The sequence below is a fragment of the Pinus tabuliformis genome, chromosome 1_2, assembly GCF_031772625.1.
Source record: "Pinus tabuliformis cultivar Carrire ecotype Pingquan chromosome 1_2, CPIR1, whole genome shotgun sequence".
Lineage (NCBI taxonomy): Eukaryota > Viridiplantae > Streptophyta > Pinopsida > Pinales > Pinaceae > Pinus > Pinus tabuliformis.
Window position 1 is genome coordinate 156802593 of NC_142298.1, and position 27485 is coordinate 156830077.

At 38.1% G+C, this 27485-nt stretch overlaps 1 protein-coding gene across 1 annotated transcript; it reads left to right on the forward strand.

Moving 5' to 3' along the window:
- Nucleotides 1-21207: 21207 nt before the first annotated feature.
- LOC149204977 (uncharacterized) lies at nucleotides 21208-26977 on the forward strand. Its single transcript, XM_089397259.1, has 2 exons — nucleotides 21208-22486; nucleotides 22890-26977. Exons 1-2 carry the CDS (start codon nucleotides 21208-21210, stop codon nucleotides 26975-26977), a joined length of 5367 nt encoding a protein of 1788 aa, XP_089253385.1.
- Nucleotides 26978-27485: the final 508 nt, after the last annotated feature.

Consider the following 27485-nt stretch of genomic DNA (forward strand, 5'->3'; position numbering starts at 1 on the left):
TATTTGGAATATTACAGTGGTATCAGAGCATGATCTTGGCCAGTTGTGGGGGATCCAACAAGTTCATGGAGGATTTGGCCATGCATTCATAGTGACTGGTGAATTTATGGGCACTCCGATGACACCGAAAGGGAAGAGTACACAAGGGATCATGGAGGAGCTTATGAGGAAGAATTGATTGTTGAGGAGGAAAAACCAACAAGTCCTAGAGAGGATACAACAAATGATACAAAACCAGCAAAGAAGCCAAGCATGTGCAAGCACAACCCAGCAGTACAACACCCATACGTATGGCCAGTTTGGTCATCCTACCATGCCTCATTTTCTGGATGAACCAGAGAAGGAGAACCATAGGTCAAGGACGGGATCATCATGTAGAGGAGCGCAATTAGAGGGTGAGACCAAGGGGCATTTCTGCTGGTGGAGACCGGGCTTTAGATGTCACGAGCCTGAGGAGGAGGTTGAGTGTGAGGGCGTGTAGGATGGTGAGGAGCACATCGATATACCTAGTGTGGTAAAGGAGTCACCATTATTGGAGACCTCTTTGATAGCACCGGTTGACACCTTGGTGGAGAGAGTAGAGCCTACACCCTTAGAGCCATATGTTGATGAGGTTTCATCCCTAGATGAGGTGCTAGGAGACATAGAGGTACCTAGAACTATGACTGAGTTCCCTGACTGTGGCCACCTACAACAACATGGAGAACACATAGAGGGACATGAGCTAGTCATGGAGGGGAGGTTTGTGACCCATATAGAGCCCATGGTGGAGGAGGATGAGCAATCATCTTTTGGGCCAACCACTGATTTAGAGCATACAGATGTACAGACCGTCACTAGAGCCACAATACCTCCATACAGTAGCTCTCTTTGGGCTTATATAGATGGGACTTGCAGCATTGCTAGGCTACCTCTGCACAATAGAGAGGGAGGTGAAAAATTACCCCGACATATTTTATGTACCGACCAGGTCAGTGTGATGAGGCGACATGAGCTACACATGGAGCAACATTCGCAGGATGGGTGACTAGTTTCATGTATGGTTGTTCATGCATTCGATCCCTCTCTCGGGGTTAGATGGAGAGAGATATTGAGTTGGTATCCGGTGGAGCTGGTTAGGAGGTTAGATGCATCCATGGCCACAGTTCAGCAGAGGCTATGGATTACCAGAGGGGCTAGAGGGCTAGACTGTTGTTGGGATCTAGGTGGGATTATCCATCACATCATGGAGTCGGTGAGTGATGGTAGTAGTTGCATGATGGACTCGGTGGTTGGGCGCAGACATCGTTTCATATCCCCTACAGAGTTCTTGACAACACTAGTGACAAGATGGATTGACAGGGGAGTAGGTAGATTTCATGAGTTGTCATGGCATGTTGGGCATACATGTTTTTGTAGGATGATTAGCCTACTCTGGCAGGAGTTGGTAGGAGGAGCATCGGTAGGCCACCAGACAAGGTATTGTATGGAGACGGTTCTCTGTCACTGGTATATTGGACACATGAGCTACTGAGGATAGGATCAATAGTGTTATTCATGTTAGCGTGTGAGGAGTTAGGCCACTTAGGTCTATCTAGGATGATGAGGAGATACAACTCACATCATGGAGGGCTTACCAACAGAGTGGTAGTAGAGATAGCGACCCTGACAGGATGTGGGATGATGCCTATGGACTCAGTCTTAGACCTTGATATCTAGGGGTGTATAGGGGTATGCAATGGTGCACAACAATATGTGAAGGAGCACGAAGGTGTGTAGTGGTGTGCAGGGTTGCATCATGGTGTAGGAGCGGTCCACATCTTAATGCATTCCCTCATAGAGTGACAGGAACATCGATACAGAAGGGATACTCGTTGATCCAAGATGATGCAACAACATGTAGCAGGGTTCGACGATGCATAGAGATGTGTGATTGGGTGCAGTTGTATGCCAGGAGACATGAGGATACATGGTTATATGCAATAGTGTGCATGGTTGCACTTTAGACAGAGGGAGTGTTACTAGTAGGGAGATTCCTTGATGAGGATGTCAGGCATGTCATTGGGGTGGACATACCCAAGTTGGGAGAGCGGATCGGTCACGAGACAGGTTGGGAGTGTCCACACGGGTTCTTGATAATACCCATCGGAACCCACACATCTTCCACTCGTTGTCACCACGTCCATTTGAGAGGAGCCTTGTTATGTTCGATCCAGACCCATGGTGTGGATAGCAGGAATTGGGGGATTTTCTTGAGACAATGCTATGAGGTTCAATGCCTTAGGGGCACGATAGATATTCTGCAGTGGAGGAGCAGGGTCGGTGCGTGAGCTGACAACCACAGGTTGGGAGATGAGGTCATCTTCTGCAGGGGTGGAATATTTTTCATCACTGAGCTTACACGTGGGGAGATGGTCATGGGGGAGACATGTGCCACTCTTTCCACAGGGCATGGGATACCATGTATGACTGAGGCAGTTTTCCAGTGGGTGTCCGGGCTCCAAACATTGTATTGGCACATTATCGAGAGGGTGGATGGTAGACTTAGTGGTGATGGTTTGAAGGAGCAGGATGGATCCACATACATTGAGTCGATTGTGAGTATCAGAAACCCATATATTGGTTGCATTCATGCGGTAGTTATTTGGCACATGCTGTTTCCAGTTGTCATCAGTACTACACAGTGACAGGCACAAGGCAGTTTAGCACGCGTCAGATTAGTTCGTGATATATGGAGCATATATATTGATTGCATACAGGGACTAGAGATGAGGCACAAATGGATTCCAACAATTGTCAGAACTATGTCACAATAGGTCTGGCTATGGGATCCAGGGATTCAGTTGGTTGATAGATCACTCTGTTTCACGATGAGTAGAGTCATGGCAGAGAGTGATCTAGTTCACTCTTGGGTTGACACATGGAGGTTTGCGGAGGCCTTCATCGTATGACAAAGCAAGCTTTCCCCGTTGCTGCATAGGTTCAGTGTTAACTTTGGATGGGTAGACTTTAGCATCATGGAGATATCTGGGCAGGATGTATTTTTCATTTGTCAGTATTTCACCACCGGGTTCCAGGAGAGGAGGATACGGTATGCACATGATGGGCAAACAATTTTAATTAGAGTGGTGTATCGTTGACATAGTGGCATCTTTTTTAGATTAGAATGGGACCCTGGTATCGAGGGATTCATTTATGACAGGATGGTGCAAGGATCCAGGGTGACTCCGTGGCACATTTGGGACCTCGATATTATTTGTAGTGACAATGTGGTCAACAGAGAGAGAGAGAGCTTGTTCGAGCATTGCTTGGGGACAAGCAATTTTTGGCAGGGAGGACTCTAATATCCCCAATTTTGTGAGCATGGGAGTCACAAAGGATTTTTGACCAATTTTAGTAATATTAATTAAAAGGGGGCAAATACTATTGGAGAAAGGTGGCTAGTATCATTTTATCAGTGAATAGCAGAAAATTATTATTTTATTAAATGGCAGAAAAAGTGACTTGGTGGAAAATGACCCCCACCAATAAAATAATAAAAGAAGAGTCTAGAGGCATGAGGAGAAATTATAAAAGGAGGATGGACTCATTTTGTGGATTATCTTTGGTGATTTTACAATTTCAACATTAGTTCTCTTGAGTTGCTTAGCCAAGACAACGTGTTGTTCAACACAAGGGATTTCTGAGTGGAAATTCCACCTATACGTTCGGTGCACTTCAAGTGTCACCCTAGGGGAGTAAGGAGTCCATCTTAGGGCTTCTCTAGGAGCTACATTGCAGACCATTTCCAGTTGGAGCATGCTTCTCTTAGGGCATAGAAGGAAATTCTAAGAGGCTGAGAGAAGGTGGAAAATAGTGGAGTTTTGTCTAGAGAATTTAAATAGATTTATCCATAGGGAGGGCGAGTTTTTCCTTGGTGATTTGCAGGGCTGAGAGTGCTGCATTTTGGAGGGCCAAATTTATCATTTCAGGAGTTTCTGAACAACTACTGCACAGACATTTTGATAAGGAGATTTGGAGAGTTCGGGCTAAGGATACATAAACAGGCTTGGAGGAGTGATTTTCAGGGGTTGGAGGAGATTTTTCCAATAATTGATTGGCCTTCTATAGAAAAATTATTTCTACGGGGCATTTTTCCAGCTAGTTAGAACCATACACATTTATTGGGGTCATCGGGGCACATTGGATTTAGCCCAAACCCTTATTTGGTTTTTGTGGGTTTATTAAGAGGAGTATCCAACTAATTTTATAGAAATTTTCGGGCAATATTCGGGCCTGAAATATTCATTCTTATAGCAAGGCGAATTGCTAGTTAGCTTGTGAATCTGCATCACTTGGTGGGCTCAGGTTTGGCTTGGAGTTGGACTAAACCCTTTCTGGGTATTTCTGGGGTTTTGGAGAGGATTCAGTGGCTACAATTTCAAGGTGATCCAAGCATTCTTGAGCATAGAATATTAAATCCCTTACTGTTGTACGAATTGTTGAAGCTTGCTACTGCGCCATCTCTTGCAGGCCTGGGTAGTTCTCTTGGGTGATCGTTGTGTGGAGTGTCAGTTGGAGGATTTAGGGGCTGAGTTGTTAGTATTTAATTTGGAGGGATATTGTTAGCATTTTGGAGCAACAATTCATCATTTTTGGCTATAGGTGAAGCATTCTGGTATTTGAGGAGGGCCAAGCTATTTGGGGTAGAATTTAGAGGGTCAAAACCGGAGAAAACCCTTTTTGGGTTTTTCTGGGTTTTTGACAAGGATCACATCCCAAATTTACAAAATTTTCTGAGCAGTTTTGAGTGGCCAAATCACAGTGCCAAGTTAGCCAGCAGTGAAGAAAAATTGGGCCAGCGCAGACTTCTAGAGGGACAAACTATCGCAACAGTTGGGCATTGGGGGATTAATCACTTGGGGCTTGTAGATTGCCTTGAGAAAACCCAGACATGCTACTTCCAATTTTATTGTACTCCAACAATTTATTTATAATAAAAATTGGCCATTTGTGTGTTCCGAAGCATTTTTTTGTTCATTGGGTGTTTGCTGAAATTTATTGTGTTGTTATTTTTGTGCATGTATTTGATTATCTCTGTAAAACTTCTATTTGGAATATTAAAATTTCATTGTGGATTTAAATCATACATATGTGCACATGTTGGGAATATGATTTTACCTTTTATTTAGTAATTATAATATAGATGAAAATGTGATTTCAATATCACCATAAATGAGACTTTTGCAAGTTACTGCAACCAACATAACTAAGTCAATTATAGATTACATTTTAGCCATTAATTCATACTATGTATGATACTTCCTATTCGCATTATGGATTTAAATCATACATATGTGTACATGTTGGGAATATGATTTTAACTTTTATTTCATAGTAATTATAATGTAGATGAAAATGTGATTTCAATATCACCATAAACGAGACTTTTGCAAGTTACTGCAACCAACATAACTAAGTCAGTTATAAAAGAATACAAAAATGTGATTATGAGCCTAGATTACATGGTCCAAAAAATTTAAATAACCATTACTTATAATCCATTGCTAAAGTCAATCTATTTTACTTTTGGGTAAAATAAAACAATACACACACAAACTAAATCTAAAAAATCATTCCACAAACATGCCCAAAACTAAACCATAAATCCTATTCCACATATGCCTAAAGATCTAGGAGAAGTTTAAAGGGAGAGTAAAAACATGGTGAATAAAAAAAAGGTTGATTTCTATCGAATTTGCTCAATCCTTTTCCTCTCTGTGACCTGCAAACTTTGTGTATCATGTGTATTCTTTCGAGCTTGATGGAAGTATTTATTTTGCCTACGTTGAAGCTTTAAACCTAATTTATAGTGCTTTAACCCTAACTTATAGGAATAATTTTTTTCTAGGTTATGTGAGTCCTAAGATGACCAACACACCTAACTTGTGACTTGAGTAGTCAGGACGTAAGGGCATCTAAACTATCAAAATCACCTAGAGATCGCACCCTACCCGAGTCACACCAACCCTTACCATGAATGGATTTTTTCCCACGAAGCTTCGAACGAGTGCCTTAATAGAACACCATGTCCCCATGGGAAGGTGTTGTAGCGGCTACAACCACCCTCCAAAATTTTTCCTTAGCTTCGTTTTGGAGCCTCCCTACCAACCTTCACAGCAACATGTATTGCTTCGTCAAGTACACAAGCTCCAGTGATTTTCTTACAGAGATATAGCCTGTCGATCAAACCTTGATGCATTCCCCTCACAGGCCATTCATCCGAACTTGGTCCAGTAGCAGGCTGAGCAGCTCCTTCAAGAATTTATGCAAATATGGAGGGAAACCAGGCTTCCCTCCATAAATTTTGCAATCCTGGCTGGCAACCTGCTGGGCCCTAGAATTGCGCAATTCCGTTGAGCAAGCTTCACCCTGAAAATTGTGCAATCCTTCCCAGCTGGGCTGCTTAGCCCAAAATTTGCACAAATTTGGGCAACAGTCAGCTGCTCTGCCCAGAAATTGGACAAATCTTCTGATCAGCCAGCCCAGCTCCCAGCGAGAAATGCGCATTTTCTCCTAGCAAATTGAGCAACCTCTTACATGTTCAGTTGAGTTGACCAGTTCCCTCTGGGACCGAGGAAAATAGACTTGCATGCATGGGCTGCTTCTCCAAGGTAGCATGAAAAGGCATCCCTTATTTCAGGGATCTATTTTTGGCAGTTGGAAGTTACATGCAAGGATCATTTCATAAACCTCCCACCAAGTGTCGCTTTCCCTAGATTTGTGGCATGCGCGTTACAACCTCGATTTTATCAAAACTCGTCAACCAGACGCTGCAGAGTTCATTCCTCACATCAACCTTGCAACTTTGACATCCCACATCGCATCTAGGATATGTTGGCACATTCAGCTTAGTTGTTTTGGGGTAACCCTGCTTTCCATGTCTTGCGTTGCATTTCTAGCGCTTTTTGTGTTTCGCTTCGTATGAACGATGTATGCTTGATTTCAGTGAGTGCTTGCTGTTGTTTTGATACATACTAGCTTGTACAAGCACCGTTTTAGTTTTCATTAACATCTCACTGCTGTCACATGCATGAAACTATTTTTCACGAACGGTCGCCAATTCGGCAACTCGCCTCACTCACATGCATGTTGTTCCATTTTCTGAATCTGTCATTCACCATTTGCATGCACGATCATTCACTTATGCTTACACTTAGCATCGCCATGCATCTGCATTCACTTTCACTTTCAGTTGCCCGTCGGTGAGTCTGGGTAGCCTTGGCCTAGACTCTGCCTCACCAAGACAACATTGCGCAATCCTGAGAAGGAAGGCTCTGTCTTCCTCTCAGGAAATGCACATTTCTTCCCAATGACTATCCTCCAGTCTTGCATTGTGAAATTCTGAGGGACAGTGACTGTTGGCCCATAAAATTGTGCAATATAGTCACTAAGCAGCAACCATTGCTAGCTGAGATTGCGCATTGCGCAATTTGAGCAGTCAACAGCCAAACTAGATTGTGCATTGCGTAGCTCCAGCAATCAGTCAACCTCCCAGCAGCCCAGACTGTGCCTTGCGCAGTCTTGGCAGTCAGTCTCCCAACCTCCCGGCGGAAATTGCGCGACCTTCATGATTAGTCACACAGGTATGTTGCAAGTCAGTTCTCAAGTTCATTTTGGTTTTCGACTGACAGATTGCTTGCCATGAGTGTTTCCATGTCTCCAGGTATCGCAGGTGTTCATCTGCCTCTCAGCAACATAGGTACAATGGTTTCCAGGAGAGAAGAGTTGAAGACACTATTCAGAGCACACTTTGGGATGCAGTCGATCAAGTGTCTATGAGCTTGCCTACCTATGAAGACATCAAGTTGTTCGTAGACAAGGACATCAAGATAAGATGGCAACAACATCACAATGAGCAGCACCATGAACAACAACTGAAGGCAACATACCGAATGCAACGAACGTAAGAGGAAGGTTGTTGACAACACAAAGGTGGAACAAAGTTGCAAGCTCAAGCAGATCCACTTGTGATGAAAGAAACTTTGGAGAGTCAAGCTATGAGGTGACAACGCAACATGAATATCGCGCAAAGGAAGAGAACAAAATAGAGAAGGAGTTTCGTGTATTGAAGTAGCAACTCAAGGAAGAAGATGAGCTTCACAGACAAGCGAATGAGTTGCAGCAGGAACATGTACAATAGGGAGCGCAACATGCATAGATGAATGAAACTACGCCCGTACAAGTTATAGATCCATCCCAGCAGCTGGCACGAAGCAGACGAAGTGAGTAGTGTTGTTGATCACATGCAAAGGAATTTAGCAGCATGCATGTCATTGTGTGCATGCATGCGATCCAACCCATTCGGCACACTCACCAAGGCGAAGACAAGGAGAAAGTCCGACTGGAGCTGAGCATGTAGTTGATAGTTGATGCGCATGACCACTAGCACACACTAGAGGATCAACATGGACACTATGCATCAATGTGTTGCCGATTCAGTTGCACCCAAGAAGACCATGCGCATGATAGCAGACGAGTTGGATGGAGGAACCATACCAATGCACCCAGATGCAACAGAGGCAAGAGTTCGCTTCAGCAAGATGTCACCATGGAGTGCATGCACACCATCACGGATGACCAATCTTGGCATCAGCTCACCACCTTCACCATCACAAACATGTCAAAGAGTTGGTCTCACCACAACGTACCAAGTGTCAGTGATGTCTTGGATGGATTTCTTAAGCCATTTTGTCTCACATGATCACATGTGCATTGTAATGTAACGTCTTGTCAAGTGGAAGTTCAAGTGTCGATAGTTGGATGTAATAGTCATAGAGTAGATGAAGAGTCATGAGTGTAGTTGAATTGTCACAAAGGGGAATGTCAAGGGTCACCCCACCCTTTGCTATAAATAGTCCTTCATAACTCATTGTAAGGGCTTTTGGTCAACCAAGCTTTCGATAAGACTATCTTGGAGAAAGCTTGGACAATATTGTAACGAGCCTTGGCTTCTCCATTGCGCAGAGGTAGTACATCTCTTTGGAGGAGTAGGCGATTGTGGCTATAACGTTCTGCAATCGAAACTAGCAGTTTGACATGGATGTATTTTGTGACTAGAACTTACACTTCTTAATATAACAAGAGCCAACACGTTTCATGCATATGTTGTATTGTATTCTATGCTATCTGGTTTACTCTAAATGATATATGTATTGTTTTGCTTATGCATGCATGTATAGCTATCTGTGTATGTATGTATGAATCTTTATGAAATGTGTTGTTGGTTTAACCATCACTTTGGATTGCTTGCTAACTTGCCTTCCATGTTGTGATGCATCTTTGCTCGTGTGTTCCCTTCTTAATTGCGTGTTATCACAGGTTTCCAAGGGGCGCACTCATCTCAACCCCCGTGTGTTAGAACCTCTCATGCACCTTCCTTGGCTCACTGCAACTGTCACACCCTTGCTACCAACAGAGTTATCTTACTTGCCTCTGTGCGAAATCGCGGTCAAGGCATTACCGTACAACCCACTGCTGGGACTCCTACACCAAACGGTCTGAGGTCTAATTGGGACTTCTTACCGGGGAGATCCCCTTACATGTTGGTGGGTCCAACACCGTTAACATAAGGTATAAATTATATATTGTAATAAATATTTTATATATTAAATGATATTAAGAATTATAAATGATTAAATATTATGTTAAGAAATATATTATACCATGCGTGGTGCTTTAAGCCTAATTTATGGTGCTTTAATATAAAGCATATTAAAAGCATGCTATGTATATTAAATTTATTAATAGTAGGTATAAATTATAAAATAATATATTAAGAAATATGTTGATTTATATTGTTACGTCGTAAGGCATTTCCTTATGAAAAACACTTTCCTTTTTGCCTACTTGTCATCTTTGTGCATCATTGGATTAAAGGTTAGACGATTAGAAGAAGTTTAGCCATTTGATCGTCTTAAAATAGTTGGAAAAAATAGTTATTAAACCTAACCCCTTATATTAAGGTTCAGATACAGGCAGTATGGCTAATGGGTAACCACCCACTTCCCTCGGCTGTGAAAAAACAGTTATTAAACCTAACCCCTTATATTAAAGTTCAGATACAAGCAGTACGGCTAATGGGTAACGACCCACTTCCCTCGGAGGCAATGTTGGCTCAATTGCAACCTGTTCTCTTCGGTGCCAGCTCTGCTATTGAGATTCCGAAGACGATGGTAACAACTAATAGGAAGTTGCTAGAAATGGCAACTGATAGGAAGTTGCTAGAAATGGCCCTCCGCGGAGAGTATGTGTGGGAAGACGGTGGCCCTTGGAGAAAACACTGCGGCCAATCGCAGAAGAGCGCAGTCTCAGTAATGGCGAGCTCCTGGATGGCCTTCGCCCTATTTTTCCTGCTGTCAGTGGCTTCAAGGCGGAGGGTGATAATGAAATATTTGCGTCCTCAGAGTGTTAAATCTTTTCTCTGCAGGTCCAGAAATCTTCTTGAAAGTCTTGAAGATGTTTATGGGAATCAATGCGTGATCTGGATAATCAGTCTGTAACGGACTTATTCTGCTGTAATTACCCAAATTTGTAACATATTTTTTACTATTACAAAATTACGAAAATATGTTGAGAAATAAGTGGTTGTGTTCTGAATGGGTTAGGCTCATTTCCACTAACATCTATAGTGGAAATTTCATCCCATCGCTGGTTGTGTTTCAGGCGCAGCAGAGGATTTAGGCTTAAATGTTTGTAACTGCAATGCACTTTTGGGAATCAACCATTGTATGTTCGAGTTGTGATGCCACTTTAGGAATTAAAGTTTCAATTTCAATGTAATCCAACTTTGAATGATTGTAGCATATCTTTTGATTATGTTTCTGCGTGCTAATTTTGAACATCTGAAACGAAGGCCAAAAACGAAGATGCTCAACAGCATAATACAACGCTTGGTCGTATGGTTACCCTAATTAGTACAAAAACTGTGGATCTTGACTTATCTCTGCATCTTTGAGGCATTCAAAGTCTTATATTCTTTTATTGCAGTTTGGAACATTCTCACAAGTTTGTTTCCTTTATAAATTTTAGGTATCATTTCATTACCAGACTAGCCATGAAATCTGTGCGGTGCACTTAAACATATTTTTTGCTATGCTATGATATTATCAGTTTACTTCATAACTGTATTCTTTCACCTCTGCGCTATATTCGTAAGCTTACGTGACATCTGAATATGTGAGAGCACTTCATGTCACACACATAAATGTAGGGGCACCCTCGCATAGATTTATCTCAGCTTTTACCTTGGGCTTTTGGGCATCCTCGGATAGATTTATCTAAGCTTTGTGTCCATTTCAAATGCAAGTTTATTGAGTATATTCAGGATGCATACTTTTGAAAATTACATTTGTACAATATTAAGCATTATAGGGTATAATGTTGCACTTGGAGGGTGCTAAGTATAAAGTAAAAGGAATGTTATCAAGATAATTGATTGGAAAAATAAATTTGTGAATATATAAAATTGAAATCTAAATAAAAAACAAAGAAAATATAATAAATTTATAGATTTTATAGTCATATATAAGGAATATCCCTTAAGTTTCATCATGTTAGACACTATAACTAATTTGCAATAGAATCTATAACTAATTTAAAATATGAAAAGTTTTAACATCATTGAAATTCATATTCAAATTTATACTATACACTATACTTACCTAGAGTTACTGGCCACCATTATTTATGCAAGTCTTTGCACCTTAGTAAGCAATTAATTTTTCCATTGCATATATTGATTTGCAACCCAAAGCATAATTTGCACCTTGAGTGGAAAGGACTAAGCTGCCCTAATTATTAGAAATATAAATGGTGAAATAAGTAAAGAAAATATGTTGAAAAATAATTAACTTATAAAATTTGGGAAAATTATATATAATGAATTTTATGTAAACTTATTCATTATAATTTTTTTTGGATGATTTATCTATTAATTTTATTCTAGGATGATATTCATTGACATGAATATATTCATTTTTGTTGTTAGAAAATGATTAAATAAATTACAATATAGAAAAAATTCATAAAATTAAGTCCATTAAGGTAGCTCAATTGGCAGCCACCATGTTATGAAGTACTATGTAAATCATAAGATTCAAGGTTCAAATTTCTAGTAGGTCAAGTCATATATATATGTGTGTGTGTGTGTGTGATTTGTGAATATTAAGCATTATATGTGAAGTGACTTTGTTGAAACTAAGTAATTTCTAAAGAAAAGAGAATTTACACATCATCATATCCAAATATAGGGTACATTGTTGCACTTGGAGGGTGATAAGTACAAAGTAGAAGAAATGTTATCAAGATAATTGATTGGAAAAATAAATTTGTGAATGATAATAAAAATGAAATCTAAATAAAAAATAAAGAAAATATAATAAATTTATAGATCTTATAGTCATATATAAGGAATATCCCCTTAAGTTTCATCATGTTAGACACTATAACTAATTTGCAATGGAATCTATAACTAATTTAAAATATGAAAAGTTTTAACATCATTGAAATTCATATTCAAATTTATAGCTTATGAAAAGTTTTAACATCATTGAAATTCATATTCAAATTTATAGCTAAGTTACTGCCCACCATTAAGTCATTGAACCATATACTATAGTTATCGCCCACCATTATTTATGCAAGTCTTTGCACCTTAGTAAGCAATTATGCAAGTCTTTGCACCTTAGTAAGAAATTAATTTTTTCGCTGCTATATTGATTTGCACCCCAAAGCATAATTTGCACCTTGAGTGGAAAGGACTAAGCTGCCTTAATTATTAGAAATCTAAATGGTGAAATAAGCAAAGAAAATATGTTGAAAAATAATTAACTTATAAAATTTGGGAAAATTATATATAATGAATTTTATGTAAACTTATTCATTATAATTTTTTTGGATGATTTATCTATTAATTTTATTCTATGATGATATTCATTGATTTGAATATATTCATTTTTGTTGTTAGAAAATGATTAAATAAATTACAATATAGAAAAAAGTCATAAAAATAAGTCCATTAGGGTAGCTAAATTGGCAACCACCATGTTATGAAGTATTATGTAAATCATAAGATTCAAGGTTCAAATTTCTAGTAGGTCAAGTCATATATGTGTGTGTGTGTGTGTGTGTGAATATTAAGCATTATATGTGAATTGACTTTGTTGAAACTAAGTAATTTCTAAAGAAAAGAGAATTTACACATCATCATATCCAAATATAGGGTACATTGTTGCACTTGGAGGGTGCTAAGTACAAAGTAGAAGGAATGTTATCAAGATAATTGATTGGAAAAATAAATTTGTGAATGATAATAAAAATGAAATCTAAATAAAAAATAAAGAAAATATAATAAATTTATAGATCTTATAGTCATATATAAGGAATATCCCCTTAAGTTTCATCATCTTAGACACTATAACTAATTTGCAATAGAATTTATAACTAATTTAAAATATGAAAACTTTTAACATCACAAAAATATGCTTCATGAGATAAGGGATAAGGGATGTAAAAGAATTATCATTCTTAGAGAAAGAAATAGAGTATCTCACTTCACTTGTAAATTCCTTCAAGAAAGTCATAAGGGAACTCATAATTTTCATGGAAATATCATGGATTTATATTCATATAGACTAGTGACTTGCAAAATAAGAGTTACACAATGAAAGAAATGAATATCACATTACAACGATGAAAGTGAATACAAAACATAGTAAATAGCAAAATTCTCCATTATCTTTTATTAAATAAAGTTGTATTTCTCTTGAACCTTATACATTCACAAAGAGAATTCTTACACACTTTGGTTCCCTCCTACTCACTATCATAAAAAATAACAAAAGAAATTATATTGAGACCAATATCCACATGGTTTCTTTCTTGGATCCTTCATATATGTCCAATTGTTGTAGAAAATTTTTATTGTATATAAGAAGATCTATTCTTTGATCTAATGAGATCAGAGACAAAGAGGATGATAGATCACTACACAAAATCCCTCTAGATCTATTGTAATCAATATAATTCCTTGCTATGAGAAGAGGAGTCATGGAACATACCGTTTTCTTGAAGGTTGTTCTCATGTGATTTGATCCATGTAACTATAGAGATTTAATGTTCTCATGTGATTTGATCGATGTAACTCTAGAGATTTAATGCTCCAGCTCCTATCACTTGCTACCTACACACATGGAAAATAAATGTCATTCTTAACCTTTTCAAGCAAGTAGGAATGTTGATTACAACTAAATCTAACCTAATATATTGAAGAAAAATTAGATATAGTATATGGAATTGAATACAACATATGACGGAGGGAGAAATCATGTAGATCCATATTAATATCATGTGAATAGCATTATAAGAACCATATTATACCTTGAGCCTTGGTTGAAGACCCTTCTTGTTCCTTGCCGCTTAAGACACCTTCCTTAGCTAGTGACTTTATTGCAACAAAATTTCCACTCTTAAATTTTAGGTTTTCCTATCTTCCAATTTGACATCTTGTTGAAGGAATTTACAAGAGATTGAATATAGGCTTCATGGCATGTGAATTGACTTTATTGCAACAAAATTTCCACTCTTAAATTTTAGGTTTTCCTATCTTCCAATTTGACATCTTCTTGAAGGAATTTACAAGAGATTGAATATAGGCTTCATGGCATGTGAATTAGGTGGATACAGGTCATGGCATGTGAACCAAGAAATCACAATTCATAGATATCTTCCATGCTCAATTATCATATTTTGTCTAAGTTGCAATGGATCTTTTCCCTATTATGATATTTTTGCTCACGTTCCACACTCAATTATCAACGAATGTTTTTTCAATTATGAGTTTTTCTAATTATGATTTTTTTTTAATTTCATATGAAATTCAATTATGAGTTTTTCTAATTATAATTTTTTTTTTTTTTTTCATATGAAATTGTGACATTATGAGAAATTACTCAATTATCTAATTTTAGCCTCATGTAGTAAATTCCTTGCAATACCTATGGTGGAAAATATAATTATAACATATGTATGCTAATGTATAAGGTCATAAAAGGAACTGATGGCTAAAATATATTAAGAAATTCATAAATTCATGGTGAGTAGAGTGGCATATGTAAACATTTATTAGATCAAAGACCTAGAAGTGCCTACAACTAGTCATCAACCAATTAGATATATATAGATTAAGAAATTCATGGTGAGTAGAGTGGCATATGTAAACATTTATTGGATCAAAGACCTATAAGTGCCTACAACTAGTCATCAAACAATTAGATATATAAATCGTCTCTGAGGTAGGCATACCCATTCTCAGTAAAAGAGAGAAAAATCCATGAAGACTCGCAAAATATGTTGTGGTTCCATGTAATAATATGCAATACCATGGCCATTAGAAAGTACATGGGGGATCCATGTCATAAAACAGATCATAGTGATGAGCAGATATAATGTGGATCTATGTCACAATATCTAGCACCAATAACAGTGCCAAAATAGTATTCAAGGTTTTCAAATAGTAATGATATACCCCACCACAACTTGGGAGAGGTAGAAAAAATGAGTAATTTCCTCCTAGGCCCAATGTCTCCAAACCTATCAATGGTATGATTCTATAATATATGAATCTGAGAGGTAATGTCAAGCATATAAGAAACTACTTTAGTACCATTTAATGAGGAAAACTATTAATGGACACAATGGGACCCACCAATGATAAAAATGGACCTCAGAATACCTAGTATAATCTATTAAGTGTGAATAGATGAGATGAATTTGAACACTCCTAGAATCAAGTGATAAGGGACCAATGACTTAAACCCACTATTGATGATTAGGATAAATGATTATGAGATTTCATCTTATACATGTCTTCATTAATACATTAATACATATGTTCATTTTTACACCGGACAAATACTCCATGGAGTTAAGTGCATCTCCATTTGAAAAAAAGGTGCTTTGACATGGATGGAGACTTGCTTGCAAGGAATGTGGTTTAATTTGAGACAGTAAAAACATGACTTGACTTTCATATTCCATTCTCCATCAATACCCGATGAATCAAAAGCCTCATAAATAACCACCCAATGTTGCCTCAAGTTGGGGTACTCTCCTATGATATCTTTCTCTTTAGGTACTGTTATCATCTCTTAAACATATTTGATTATTGTGTAGCCACAATTTCTCTGCCTTTATATATTGCAACTTTCCCATTGTTCATAACGTTGGAATCTGTGCACAAACTACATGCAATGTTCATCTCATCGCTTTCAAGGAAAAACTCAATTTCTTATTGGTCACTGATCTTTTGGAATTCTTCATCATAATAAAAAACATTTGCATACTTGATCTTTCATATTTGCAAACTCAACACAAAACATATTAGAAGAATAAAAAATTTCCACATGCACCTTCTGCAATGGTGCTTTATCTTCAATCCACTTTTCTAGAAAGTAGCCCCTTCCTAATTTCTTCTAGCATGCACCCAACCACATGCCCTCTTTACTCAGAATTGGCTTTCTCCACAACAATATGGGAATACTCTTTCTAGATATTATTACATGCATCCTGGTGGCTAAAGGTGGAGACAAAGGATGATCTAGCAGGGATATTAACTACAATAATCTAGGTGGCAGGTGGCCAAAGTTGGAGGCAAAGGAAGATCTAGCAAGGATCTTAACTACAATAATCTGGGTGGCATCAGGGGCAACATGTTGCTTTGAATTTTGGACAATACCCATATGGAGGGTATGTACCCAACAAACCCTATACTATGAGAAAGTTCATCCCCAATGAAACATATCGAGAGTATAAAAGCTTTCTTTCAAATCCTCAAAATTTCTTCCTATCATCAATGCCAACTCAACTCCAAGCCACCAAAACCATGGTTGTCATGGACACTTTTTCTGTTATATACCTAGGGAGGATAATATGGGGTACCAAGGGAGGTACCCAAGGTAATAATGTAATAATGGGATGGGCCATAGTAATAAATAAGGTGGTTAACCCATGTCATGTAAGGGACCACAAGTAGTTAATAATAATGTAATGGGCCCATGGTATTAGTTGATGGTATGAGGGAACCATGGTAATGACCCATGGTATTGTATGTATGAGGCCTATATAGAGGCTAGAGACTCCACATGAAGATGAGGAGAAGTATTATTGTATGAACAGGCATATGGCTTGTGGAGTGTTCTCCTTCCTTAAGGAGTGAATGTATGGTGTTGCCCTACCATAAGGGTTTTGATAATAAAGAGAATCATTTCTATCTATTTTGATCTTGTTCTTTCTTGGGTTATTTATATTCTCATATATCTTTTGGATCAGAGCTACAACAAGTGGAATCAGAGCTACAACATTTTCAATGCATTCACCAAATGAAGAGTGCTTGGGAGAGAGAGATGAGACTAAATGGACTAATCATGGAAGAGCACTAGATGTCTTTTAAAGGTTTTCTACAATTTTTTTCTCACAGAAATGTCGGTAGATAAATAAGATTGCATAATTTTTTTGCTTCTATCTTCTATGCTATTCTTTCCTATGCTCCCGCCTTACGACGTTTCCTTTGCAACATGTGGTGCAAATTCTAGTTTTAACCATGACCAATAGATATAAATCATATTAAAGTATGTATAAATTATAAATAAAATATGAAACAAGTGTAATATGCAGCATTATTGCATGCAAAGAGTAATTGATAACAAAATTTATAGTAACTAAGATAAAAAGAATACTAATACTATGTAAAAAATGGTATATATTTTATGGAAATTTTTAAACATATTTTTCTAGGTAGATTACTATGTTGAGTAGAAAATTTACTTTTATACCTGCTATGTTCAATGGAATGATAAGCAAATCAACATTTATATTGATCCTATGCGTAAAACTATAACACTATTGTTATTGTTATAGAGGTAGATGAAGTTGTTTTGTAAATAAAATGTTAAAATCTATAGGTTTAAATAAATTAAATATATAACTTATAGATATTAACATTTTGTTTAGAAAACAACTTCATATATCTCTATAACAATAATTTTATGCATAAGATCAATATAAAAGTTGATTTGCTTCTCATTCCATTTAACATAAAAGTATTTTTGCTAGTCAACATAGTAATCTATCTAAAAAAAATATGTTAAAAAACCAATATAAATATAGACAATTTTTTACATAGTAGTATTCTCTTTATCTTAGTTACAATAACTTATGCTATCAATTACTCTTTGCATAAGAGGCAGGGAATAAACAACAATGCTGCATATTGCACTTGTTTTTTAATATTATGAAAATAAATTTGTGCACACTCATTATGTCATAATTAATATATTGAACAATGGATGCAGAAAATTAATAAAGGTCTGATGTATCTTTAAGGTTTGTGATGAAAACACATTTAATTTTTTTTCTTAATGTATAGAAGGATAAGACTTCATAGATTCATCGTGTGATAATGAATATATGCCTGAAAAAAAACTTAACAAATGAAATGAGAGAAGATATATATTTCATATATTTTACTTTCGTACTATGTCACAATGCATTGCAAACGTTGTGGTGATCTCTGCCTTACATAAACTGACAAACAACATAGCATAGCGGATTGACTTGTAGTTGAATGGGAAGTAGTAGGCGGAACTTTAGGGATGAAATTTTTTGTTTGTCACAAGATGATTTTCCTATCAAATACAGCCAAAACCAAAAAATTTCTCTCCCTATAAATATTTTTTGTTAAAATGATTAAAACAAGTACTATTTTTTGCAGAAACCGTCAAATTGTAATGGATGTTTCAGATTTTAAATTCCTATCATGGGCGGAAGAAAGAGTATTTGGTAAAAGTGTTGGGAATAATTTGGTGGGTTAGAGTAAGTTGTTGAACATTTCAAATTATAAGAGGATAGGGTTATGGAGTTAAATTTTTGAGTTGAATTGTTAGTCATTGTAGTGTTATGAAAAGGTAATTTAATGGTAAAGCAAAGAAACTTATAAATTAATAGTGTTACTTTTGATATTGTATGATATTGTATGAGAGTTAATTTTGTGATTTTTTGTTAAATTAATGGTTCATTAGTTATTAATAGGTTTTTGGATTGGGAGTATCAATTCTTCTGGATATACTTTAGTGGTCTTCTAACTTGCTTAAATGGTTTTTTGTGTAACTATTTTACTTACTTTTTTATATATTTATTGGAAATTCACATAGTCAAAATAAATGTATTAATATTTATGAAATGACTTTAGCTATAAAAAAATATCCACAAAAAATTCATAAAAATAAATTAAAAATGAAAAACAATTATAAGAATTATATTATCCCATGAAATATCCAAACCTTAACATCTCAATGTGAAATAAATTAATTTTTAATCCAACAAATAAACTAACCCTAACCTAAATACAATGTAATATATATATATATATATATATAATGTAATATATATATATATATATATATATATATATATATATATATATAATGTAATATATATATATATATATATATATATATATATATATATATATATATAAATTTTTTATAAAACATTTTAATTATAAACTACAAATTTATTCTGGTATGTGCTTTACAATGTAATATTAAAAATATATTATTTTTTTTTTATAAAACATTATAAATTATAAACTACAAGTGTTAAGCACTTCCTTTCTAATAGGTATACAATGATTCTTAATATTTTATAAAATTTGAATGCTAAACTATATATACAAATTTAGATAACAATATAATCAGAGGAGAGTTGTCGAGTGGAGCAGAGAACTGATAGCGACCAACCAGACGTCTCTACAGCCATGGAAGCCTCCAATCAGCGTTGAGGAGACCCACAGGAACCATTGTAAGGACGGCCCGTGTTTCTTTTGACACGTTCTCTCACGGAGATGCGGCCATCGCCATGCACGCCTCCTAAAGGCCAAGTATGTTTCCTGTTTTTTCTAGCTTTCCCCCACATGGCCTTTCGAATGAACGCCACATTACAGTCTGAACTCTCCATCGCATTGTCCCCGGAGGGTTTTTTATAAATTCAGACAGTGAGGGATCAGTGAAAGTTTGGTTAGCTCCCCCTGTACCTTGGTGCAGGGTTGGTCCCTACTTTCTTGCTTTGTTATATCTCCCCTCCTTCATCTTCATAGACTTTCGCGACGCTGGTTCGGGTTTCGCTGGAGGTTTTGTTGCTCTTCACTCGGCAGGTCTCTACAGAAATGAGGTCAGTTTCTCCAGCCTTCATCACCTGTTTGTTTTTTGAATAGTTTTCACAGACACCACAATATCATTTTCAAAGCTTTATCACATATCTGCGAAATATAATTGCGAGTTTATATTTCTCATCATATTTAGTTGGCTATCATAAGATGGGAAGTTAGATGTGTTTTTTTTATAGATCTTCTTGTTCAACATGGTCTGGTTTATAATTCGTAGGCTGAAACAATCTATAGTTTTTTACAAACCCTGTTCAGACTTTAGAGTTAAGGTAGGAACATGGTGGTGTATTTTTCAAATATACTGTTGTTGCGTTGATTGTCGGGACTCCACATCTAGCTAGGCCGCAGAAGCGGCTTGTTTTTCTTACAGAAGAATTGTTCCAATGTGCTGGGCTTTGCTGCCACTGGTTTCTGGGTTGGTTTCAGTCTTCTCTCTCCCTTCAGTACCAGGTATGGAATACCAGATTTTGGTTTTCTACTGAATCTGGTTTCCATTTCTCGGTTTCTCTATCTAAAGGCTGTTTTAGATGCTATTAATTCTAGTTAATGATCCTGGACAGCTGTCCTATCGTTTCTCGTGCCTCTCTTTATCGACGAGCCCTCTGACAGACATGTATATATCATATCTCCAGCTACATTCTATCCAGGTTATATGCTCTGAGCTTTAGTCTGGCCCTCGGATATTTGTTAGTACAATATCCCGATTTGGCATTCAATCCTCCTCGTGGTTATACCTAGAAAGTGGATTTTCTATATCTGGGCCATTAAATTATTCCCATCCGTAGCCTCAGTATGCCTGTTTTTTCTGTTATAAGAGTCTTTTCCCTTCCCGGAGGATTTATTTGATCTGGGCTCTTTGCTCAGAAGGCGTTCCGACGATCATTAAGTTCTGTACCATTCAGCCTGTATTGCAATCTTCTTAGGATTATAATCCTTCAGTTCATAATTAAGGACAGTGGTAGTGACGTATGGAAGCTGAGTCTGACGTATCGGCCACGGAGGCCATGTTACGTGCTGCCATACAAGCTGAGAAGGACTGGGAGGGGGCCACAAAAACAGGTAGCTGGCAGGCTACTCTGGAGGATGTGGTTATTCAGCCAGCAAGTCAGGATGCCGACAAGGATAGGGCTCGGTCACAAAGCGTTTTCTTAAATGAGGCAAATCGTTATAACAAAGCTCGGAATCCCGTCAGAACCATTCCTCCGCCTGCTGCACTTAATTTGGATAGTGTCCATCTGTCTGATAGAATAGAAAAGCTCCAGAAATTCACTTTGGTGGGTAAGTGGCACTTCCCAGAAATGGAGGATGCCGCAATGAGGAAATGGTTGGAGGCACAGTGGAAACCGCTGATCAGTTATTTTCCCATAGTATCTAAACTCATGAAGGAGTGGTATACTTTTCAATTTCTAGATGCGGGCGATGTTGAAGCTATCCAGAAGCTTCCATGGGTATATGGAAAAAGCTTCCTTGTTCTCCACAGATGGTATATAGGATACAACCCCTTGAAAAACACTCCATCAAATAATTTAATTTGGGTAAAGCTCCCAAATCTTCCACTGGAGCTCTGGTCTAGGGAGACTTTAATGGAGATTGGCAACTCTATTGGTAGATTTGTCTACGTCGACCCATGGGTTCTGGGGCAGAGAGACAAACGCATTGCATGGATACTTATCGAGAAGGCCTACAGGGGTGGTTTCCCAGATCATATAGAGATTGCCTGGAGGAATTTAAAAATTAATCAAAGGCTCGATTTCTGGGGTATTCCTTTTAGATGCTCCGCCTGTCACAAGACTGGACAACTAATAAACAACTGTCCCCGTCGCCCGCATATAAAAAAAAAAGTGGTCCATGACAAAGTCAGGGCGATCTCCCCCAGGTCCTCGCCTGGTGTGCAGCAGACTCCATCAGCTAGTTGGACTCTGACGGATCTGGAGATTGCTCAGGATGGTAAGAATATCGTATATGGATCTATTTCATCTCCCCAGCTCTTCTCTCAAGCCCGCTCTTTATGCCTTGATTCCAGGTCGGGACCTTCAAAGCCGGATTCTTTATCTTTTGAAGACTTTAGCGCCGGGAAAGAGTTGCAATCCTTTATTTGTCCCCCTCCCCCGGTTCCTCTCGAAGATAATGCAATCCCCCCTACCCCCCCGATATCCAAACCAAAAAACTTCAAGGTGGGGTCACAGACCATTGTTATCTCTTCATCTTCGCCTACTCCTGACAAAAGCCTCCTCCCCTCCGTCAAAGGTAAAGAACCTATGGTCTCTGCTACGCCTCAAAATTCTCCATCCTCATCTCCTGCAAACTTATATGATAGTGATTTAGACTTTTTCCTGAGCAAGAAATCCCTCGAAATGGAACCCTTAACCATACACAAGCCACCGAATCCGTCTTCCCCTTTTATAAGTCCAAATTCCACTAAAAATATTACTGTCAGGAAGAAGAATAATGGAGGAAGCAGACATTTCCGCGGACGGACTTATGACATAGACAGAGATATTAGGACCCTATCCCTGGTGGACATTCCCATCCTTGAAGTGTCGGAAAATCAGCCTCTTAGAGCAAGCGCGGCTGCCCCCCCCCCCCCCCCCCCCCAAAAAAAAAAAAATGAATTTCATCTTATCTATGAATATCCGAGGTCTGGGTGCAGATCTCAAATTTTTGGCGCTTAAAGATCTATTTCTCTCTGTAAGGCCGAAAATCATTCTTATTCAAGAAACAATGCATAGTAAACAAGCTGCCATCTCCTATTTCAGGAAAATGTTTCCTCTGTGGCACATGGCAGCCTCGGAAGCTGAGGGTCTTTCAGGAGGTTTGGCGGTAATGTGGGATCCTTCATGGATCAATGCAAAAGCCTATAAATGCTTCGCTGGAATTCTCATATCGACGGATATCAGAGGATTTTCCAACCCCATCAATATTTTGAACATCTACGCCCCTTATAAAAACAGGTCTCTCTTCTGGGGAAAGTTTTTTGACTCAGAAATTTTTGACATTGATTCATTAGTGATTGCAGGTGATCTTAATATTACTCTAAGCTCGGAAGAATGCTGGGGGAGATGTAGGAAGAGAGATCCGCTCTCGGACAAAATCAAATATGAATTCCTTCATAAGAACCTTGTAGATGTCGTCCCATCCAATATGATGCCTACGTGGAACAACGGACGAATTGAAGAAGCCTACATTGCTAAAAGAATTGACCGTTTTATTGTTCATGCCAGCATTATAGATAAGATGGGTATGCCTTTTTTGACTATCGAAAATGCTTTCATCTCTGACCACAGGCCAATTTGTCTCGGCTGGAGGGAAAAAGGCTTCAGGCAGGGGTACCCCTTCAAGTTCAACAGAACTTTCTTAGAAGACCCTGCTTTCAATATAGAAGTAACAAATGCCTGGAGGGATCTATCCTCAAACAATTTGGGTCCTCCTTTTTTGACTTTTAGGGACAAAATGACCTCTATGAGAAAAGTGGTTAAGGCATGGCAACTCAGAAAACGTCAGGCGGACAGAATGGCTCTCAAAGAAATTCAAAAGGAGCTGTCTCACATTTCTATTCATTTGAATGCCAATTCTCTCCCATTCAATTTGAAATGCCGTATTAATGAACTCGAAAGGAGAAAACAGAAAATTCTAAAGGAGGAGGAGGCCTCATGGAGGCTGAAGAGTAGGGTGACATGGCTCATGGAAGGTGACAAGAACACCAAGTTTTTTCACAGGTTTGCAAATGCTAGGAGAGAGAGGAACGCTATCTGGAAAATACGCGATGGTCAGGGGGGTTTTCTCTATTCTCAACATGAAATTTCAAATGAGGCAGTGAGATATTTCAAAGATCAGTACAAAAGAAGAGAAAACAGCAGTTTTCATGATATTCTTTGGGGTATTGATCTGGTCCCCCAAATGTTTGACGATGCAAAAAATGATGCGTTGTTTTGTCCCATATCTGAGGAGGAACTCTTAGGAGTTATGAAGGCTTTTAAAAAGGACAAGTGCCCAGGGCCGGACGGCTGGACTATAGAATTCTTCATACATTTTTTTGATATTATGAAAACAGATCTTCTGAGAATGGTCGAAGCCACAAGAATCTCGGGCAGCATCCATCACATCACCTCTTCTACGCAGATAGCCCTGATACCAAAGAAATTGGAAGCAGACTCCTTCAAAGACTTCCGACCGATCTCTTTATGCAATATTTCCTTCAAAATTATCTCAAAAATCATTGCAGAACGGATCAAAGCATCTTTGGCCGAGTCATTGTCAAAAGATCAGCATGCCTTCTTAAAGGGCAGAAATATAATTGACACTGTCGCAATCACACAGGAAAGCTTGTTCTCCATGCTCTCCAACAGATCTGAGGCGGCTATATTGAAGATTGAATTGCAAAGAGCTTATGACTGTTTGGAATGGGGTTTCATCAGATGTTTATTAGCAAAGACTGGTCTAAAATCAAATGTCATTAATTGGATTATGGCATGTATTGAGAATGTTAATTATGATGTCATCATAAACGACTTTCCTTCTCCTTTTTTCTCGGCAGAAAGGGGTTTGCGCCAGGGTTGCCCTTTAGCGCCACTGATGTTCATCCTGGCGATGAACTCCCTCAGTCTTCATATCAATAAGGTAGTATCAGAGAACCTCTGTAAACCCGTGAAGATATGCAGGAACAACTATATATCCCACAATTTATTTGTTGATGATGTTCTTATTTTTGCGATGTTGTGCAGGGTTACATGGAGATGCCTTTATGACATTCTATATAGGTTTCAAAGGGCCACAGGTTTACAAATAAATAAATCAAAATCCATCCTATATCACAACGATGCCAATATGGAGATGGTGGCGTGGATTGCTGATATGTTTGGTGTCGACACAAGGTCAATCAGGGAGGGTGTTAAATATTTGGGATTTCATCTAAAGGCAAAGGGATATTCAAAAGAGGACTGGAAATGGCTCATAGACAAATATTACAAAAAGATTTCCTCCTGGGAATATAAGTGCCTATCTCTGGCTGGAAGAATAGTCCTAACATGTGCTGTTCTTTTACAACTTGCTGTGTATTGGGCCCACATTTTCTACCTCCCTGCAAGCATCATTCAGAAAATGAACAAGATCACTGCAAATTTCATTTGGGGCGGCAATTCAGTTCAAGGAAAATATCATCTCACTTCTCTGGAGAAGATCTCTAGGCCAAAGTCTTCTGGTGGTTGGGGCTTATTAGATTTGAGGACCTTTGGAAAAGCTCTTCTGTGCAAATCCTTGTGGAGAGGTATCTATGGGAATGGTCCTTGGAGTAATACCATAAAAATCAAATACATGAGAGGTAAAGGTATGGAACACTGGTACCGTTTGAAAAGGATTGGTGTAAAGGGTGACTCTGCTATCTGGCTTAGCTTCCGCAAAATTGAACTTTTCTTCTTGAGCAATCTTAAATGGAGCCTCCAAACAGGTAAAAGAATCTTCATCGGAATCGACCCCATTATGAGTGGGCACGTGGGCATTTCTATACCTGATAGGATTCTTTATTTTCTACACGGCAAAGGATTCTTCACTTGGGATAAATTGATTGCAGACTGGCAGGGTCCCATCCCCATATGGAAATCGGCTGTTGATATTGGCCTGCCGGTGTCTCTGTTATATCTATGGAATCCGCTCAGGAATGCCCTGAGGAACTGTGGGTTTCTCCGGTCCAATCTACAGGATTTTTTAGTCTGGTTTTTGCCAGGTGCAAACAAACAGGTGTGTGTCAAGGATATATATGCTGATATGATGGCTTCTAAGTACGCGCTCTCTTATCCACTGTTTCCTACAGCTTTTTGGAAATCAAGGTGCGCTCCCAAATTCATTTACTTCTCATGGTTGGTTTTTTATAATAAAAACCTGTCCTGGGAGAACTTACGGAAAAGAAATTGGCATGGGCCGAGTAGATGCCAAATGTGTGAATTGGCAGAGGAATCAAATTTTCATATGTTCTTTCAATGCAACTCCATTCTGCGAATATGGCAGGATCTGGCTTTTCTATATGGATTTCCTCTCGTTTCACATGCCTCTACTCAAGCTGCTTTCGTTTGGTGGGGTAGGCAGCGAGAATCATGGAGGTCGATCTTTGTGACTGCTTTATGGTGTGCCTGGAGTTGGCGGAACAATAAAATTTTTAACGATGCAAAGGTGCCTCTCATGGATATTACACAAAACATTTCTCTCTTTCTCAGCTCTGTCCCCAAAAAGAGTCCAAAAATGAAAAAGTCCAACAGGAATGGGCTGCCTGATCCTCTCCTTAGGCCCCCGATGGCCTTTTTTGATGGCGCTGCCCAACGAAATTCTTGTGGCTGTGGGGTTTTCATAATCATAAGCGAGCATCTTCATTACAGACTGGCTTGGAATGCTAGTAATGGGACAAACAGCATGGCGGAGGCGATGGCCCTTGCGGGTCTGCTCGCTTTCTGTATCTATTTTGACATACATTCCATCTCTATCTTCGGGGACTCCAAATCCATGGTAGATCATGTAAATGGTAATTGCCTCATCAGATGCCCACATCTTACTGGCTGGTTGGATAGAATTATGTTTTTTTGGGACCTCATGGTTGGCAGCTCCATACAGCACATCTACAGGGCTCAGAATCAGGTTGCGGACTGTCTGTCTAAGCAGGGTCTTCTCCTCGGCACAGGTACCTGGTCTCTGGAGGTTTCGGCATATGGGGAGTCTTATATCATACAAGACTTCTGTATTCTGGGTTTCTGACCCTTTTCAATGTGTTCATATGATCCGACTATGGTATTTTCCTTTTTGTATCCCTTTTGTTTTCTCATGAATATGGTGGTCTTTTATGTTAGTATCTATCTCTGTTTCATGCTCCCAGCGGGATGCTAGAGATGTCTTTGCACAAGTCTTATTTTTCTCATTTGAGTTTTTGTAGTATCTGCACAGAAGCTTCTCCCCTGAATCATGATATATGTAATTTACATGATATGTACTAGCTGGTACTGTTTATACAGGATCAATATAATATAATCATGCTTTTTTTCTTCCTGAAAAACTATATATACAAATTTAAAAATCAATGTAGAAATCATGACATTGAACATTTAAAATTTATTTAAATAATATTTTTAAATGTCAAGATAATTTTACTTCTTAAAAACACTTATAAAATATTCAAATTATACAAACTTAACAATTTAATTATAACTATTTAATTTAGACATATAACTATTAAATTTAGACATGAAAAAGAGTTTAGACATTATAG

What these genes read in the sequence shown, in the direction of transcription:
- LOC149204977 (XM_089397259.1), top strand. Translation starts at nt 21,208, where the DNA reads ATGGAAGCTGAGTCTGACGTATCGGCCACGGAGGCCATGTTACGTGCT. An exon ending in CCTCCTCCCCTCCGTCAAAG is followed by an intron (nt 22,487 to 22,889) that starts GTAAAGAACCTA and finishes GTCTGGGTGCAG; the next exon opens with ATCTCAAATTTTTGGCGCTT.